At 37.9% G+C, this 3,313-nt stretch overlaps 2 protein-coding genes across 2 annotated transcripts; both read left to right on the forward strand.

The window, feature by feature from the left end:
- The first annotated feature begins 478 nt into the window (after nt 1-478).
- LOC127131229 (uncharacterized) lies at nt 479-1,701 on the forward strand. The gene is made up of 3 exons (XM_051060160.1): nt 479-669; nt 754-903; nt 984-1,701. Exons 1-3 carry the CDS (start codon nt 479-481, stop codon nt 1,699-1,701), a joined length of 1,059 nt encoding a protein of 352 aa, XP_050916117.1.
- Nucleotides 1,702-2,231: 530 nt separating this feature from the next.
- LOC127131230 (uncharacterized) lies at nt 2,232-3,044 on the forward strand. Its single transcript, XM_051060161.1, has 2 exons — nt 2,232-2,321; nt 2,367-3,044. Exons 1-2 carry the CDS (start codon nt 2,232-2,234, stop codon nt 3,042-3,044), a joined length of 768 nt encoding a protein of 255 aa, XP_050916118.1.
- Nucleotides 3,045-3,313: the final 269 nt, after the last annotated feature.

Consider the following 3,313-nt stretch of genomic DNA (forward strand, 5'->3'; position numbering starts at 1 on the left):
ACAATTAGTATTATTTATCAAGAAATTGTGAAAACACATACTATATTGATTTGGGTAACCTGAGAAGCTGAGGACCTTAGTAACCCCTTTACCCCACTTGGTCTTTAGGATGTAGTGCGATGACTATGAAGGTGTAAATCCGAAATAGTTGATACACGATACTACACTCAAATGAGATTCTCTTGAGAATATTATTAATTCCCGAGTAATTGACGTGTTGATAATATCTGAAAGATGGGTCAATGATTTTTGGGAACCTTTGTAGAATCCGTTGTACAGGTATAAAATAAATCCATAGTACATTTGGGATGGTTAGACCCATGGCCTCATGCTCGCGACGTCGAACCTTTGAACCCTATTTGTGTGTGACCCTTGTTTGTGTGTTTGTGCATTCATGCATCCATGCATCATAAACATCATTTTTTTAACAAAGTTTTCAAGGAACTTAGGAACTTTTGTTGCCAACATTAGGTTTATCATGGATTTTGGAAGGAAAAAGACTCAAAAGTACACTTTCAAGAGTCCTAAGTTAGAAGACCTAAGGAGATTGGGATCTTTGGTTGTTGACACAGAGGCTTTCAACAAAAGATATGGATATTTGCTCTCAATTTTGAAGATCAACATGGAAGATGGACTTCTTCATACTTTGATTCAGTTTTATGATCCCGTGTATCACTGTTTCACTTTCCCCGACTATCAGCTTATGCCAACACTTGAAGAATAATCTCATTTGATTGGTGTTCCTATTTCTAGTCAAGCTCCATTTTATGGTTTGGAGGAAGATCCCAAAGATCAAGACATTACAAAGGTTATTCACTTGAAAATGTCAGAGATCAGGGATCACATGACCACAAAAGGAAAAATGCTTGGTTTGACAGCTAAGTTTCTAATGAACAAAGCTCAGTATTTTGCTAGAATGAGGAGTGTGGATGCGTTTGAGGCTGTTTTTCTCTACTTATCTATGTATTGTTCCTTTGTCCTAGTTTTAATGACTTTGTTGCCATGGATGCCATCAAGATCTTCTTAATAAGAAATCCAGTTCCTACTTTGCTTGCCGATGCCTATCATTCTGTTCATATGAAGAATTCTTATGGCGGAGGAATAATTACATGTTGCATGCCTATGCTGTACAAGTGGTTTATTTCTCACTTACCTAGGTCTCATGCTTTTTGGGATCTTAAGGTTGGTCTTTTGTGGTCACAGAAGATTATTTCGCTCACACATTCAGATATTGTTTGGTATAGTCGTGACTATGATGGAGTTAGTATCATTGATAGTTGTGTAGGATTTTCTAATGTACCTCTTCTTGGTACAAAAGGAGGCATCGGTTACAACCCAATCCTAGCTCGTCGTCAACTCGGTTATCCAATGAGAGATAAGCCAAAGAATATTCACTTGAAGGGTTTGTTCTGTAAGGAATATGAAGATTACAAAGCGCTCAAAGAGAAGATTGTGCACACTTGGTGCCATGTTCATAAGCTAGAAAAGAAAGTTTTAGGGAAGACAAATTATGTCTCTTTAGAACCTTTCCTTAAATGGGTGCAAGATAGGGCCATCAACTTGAAAATGCCTTATCCTCGCCAAGAGCCTTTACTTTTAGCTGACAAAGAACCTACCTATATCTTCATGACTGATGCTGAGAAGTTGAATATTTCTTTGACCAAAGCGCAGCGAGAAAGGGACGCTTGGAAGAACAAGTAGCAAATCATCAACAATGAGGATGAAGAACTTCAAAGGCAGTTAAAGATGAAGAATAAAGAAGAGCTCTCCAACAAGAAGAGGAAGGTGCAAGAGGATTTATTTTCCTATGGCGTTCAGTCAGATACTCCTTGGAAGTTGATCGTGGTCAAGCTTGTGCTCGAGAAGGTTGAGATGGAAGAACAAATTAAGAAGCTCAACTTGAGGCTACTAGGGGAATATCCTTAGGACTTTATTTATCTTTTATTTATATTTGTTTAGAACTTTTGAAAGTGTAATCAAACTTTGTAACTCTCTCTGATTAATGAAATGAGTTTCTTTTGACCATTGTTATTTTCCTTTTAATGTTTGCAATTATCTCTTAAGTTCCTTGAAACTTTTAAAATTTTCATTTTCATTGCATTCATGCATATGTCATCACACTTGCATTTATTTTCTCAAAATAAAAACTCATTCCCGTCATTTCTTCTCCAATAGTTTCCACACTGTGACCCTCACACCAGTACAACACCAGAGCTCAAGCCCAACGTAGAATGGCCGAGCAAGAGCAAGAGATAGAAAGAGTCAATGAAGAGCTTACAGATCTACGTGGGAATATAGGTCAAATCATGGAGATGTTGCAAGTAATATGTGCAAATATGGATACTTAACCCACAACTGTTTCTGAGATCGTCAATCCGGTGATTAATCCTCAACCTGCAGTTACTACTCCAGCAACTTGGCCTCCCTTTGGTATTCCTAATGGTTTTATGCCTCCTCCTCAAGGACAATCCACTCAGCATACAGTTTCACTAACTACTGAAGTTAATCAAGTGATTCCCACTGCCATGCACACTCGAGTTCAACCATACTTCGATGATCATCAACAAGTGTATGATATACCTAATATGTCTGAAGAAGGTTATGAAAGACATGAAAAGTTGAGAGAAAATGTTGAAACTATTGAGAAAAGGCTGAGAGCAATGGAAGGTGATCAGATCTTAGGTGTTGCTTCCAGAGAAATGTGCCTTGTATCTGGATTGGTAATCCCTGCAAAATTCAAGACACCCAACCTTGATCAATATGAAGGAGTTACTTGTCCTAAAAGTCATCTTATCATGTACTATAGAAAGATGGAAGCTTACATGGACAATGACAAACTCATGATCCACTATTTCCAAGACAGTTTGAAAGGTGCCTCTTCCAAATGGTACTTGACCCTTGATCAGACTCTCATCCGTTGTTTCCAAGATTTGTCTGATGCTTTCATTAAACAATACAAGTACAACATGGATCTAGCTCCTGATAGAAGGCAATTGTTGAGCATGTCTCAAAAAGATTCTGAATCCTTTAAAGAATATGCATAAAGGTGGAGAGAGACTGCATCTCAAGTGGAACCTCCATTAACTGAAAAAGAATTGGCAGATTGGTTCGTCGACACAGTGCGACCATAACTTTTTTAAAGGATGGTGGGAAGCATGACTGCAAGTTTTTCTGACTTGGTGGCCGTGGGTATCAAAGTGGAACTTGGCTTAAAAAATGGAAAGATGATTATTGCAGCTAGTAATTCCAACAATAACAACAATACCAAGAAATTCTCTAGTAGTTTCCATAAGAAAAAGGAAGGAGAAACTAA

The sequence above is a fragment of the Lathyrus oleraceus genome, chromosome 3 (assembly GCF_024323335.1).
Source record: "Lathyrus oleraceus cultivar Zhongwan6 chromosome 3, CAAS_Psat_ZW6_1.0, whole genome shotgun sequence".
Taxonomy (NCBI): Eukaryota; Viridiplantae; Streptophyta; class Magnoliopsida; order Fabales; family Fabaceae; genus Lathyrus; species Lathyrus oleraceus.

Excerpts from the sequence above, each read along its gene's own strand:
- LOC127131230 (XM_051060161.1), top strand. The coding sequence starts at position 2,232 with ATGGCCGAGCAAGAGCAAGAGATAGAAAGAGTCAATGAAGAGCTTACA. Across the intron at positions 2,322-2,366 it reads AAATCATGGAGATGTTGCAA|ATCGTCAATCCGGTGATTAA; the intron begins GTAATATGTGCA and ends ACTGTTTCTGAG.
- LOC127131229 (XM_051060160.1), top strand. The coding sequence starts at position 479 with ATGGATTTTGGAAGGAAAAAGACTCAAAAGTACACTTTCAAGAGTCCT. Across the intron at positions 670-753 it reads ATTCAGTTTTATGATCCCGT|TCAAGCTCCATTTTATGGTT; the intron begins GTATCACTGTTT and ends TCCTATTTCTAG. Across the intron at positions 904-983 it reads TTTCTAATGAACAAAGCTCA|TTTTAATGACTTTGTTGCCA; the intron begins GTATTTTGCTAG and ends CCTTTGTCCTAG.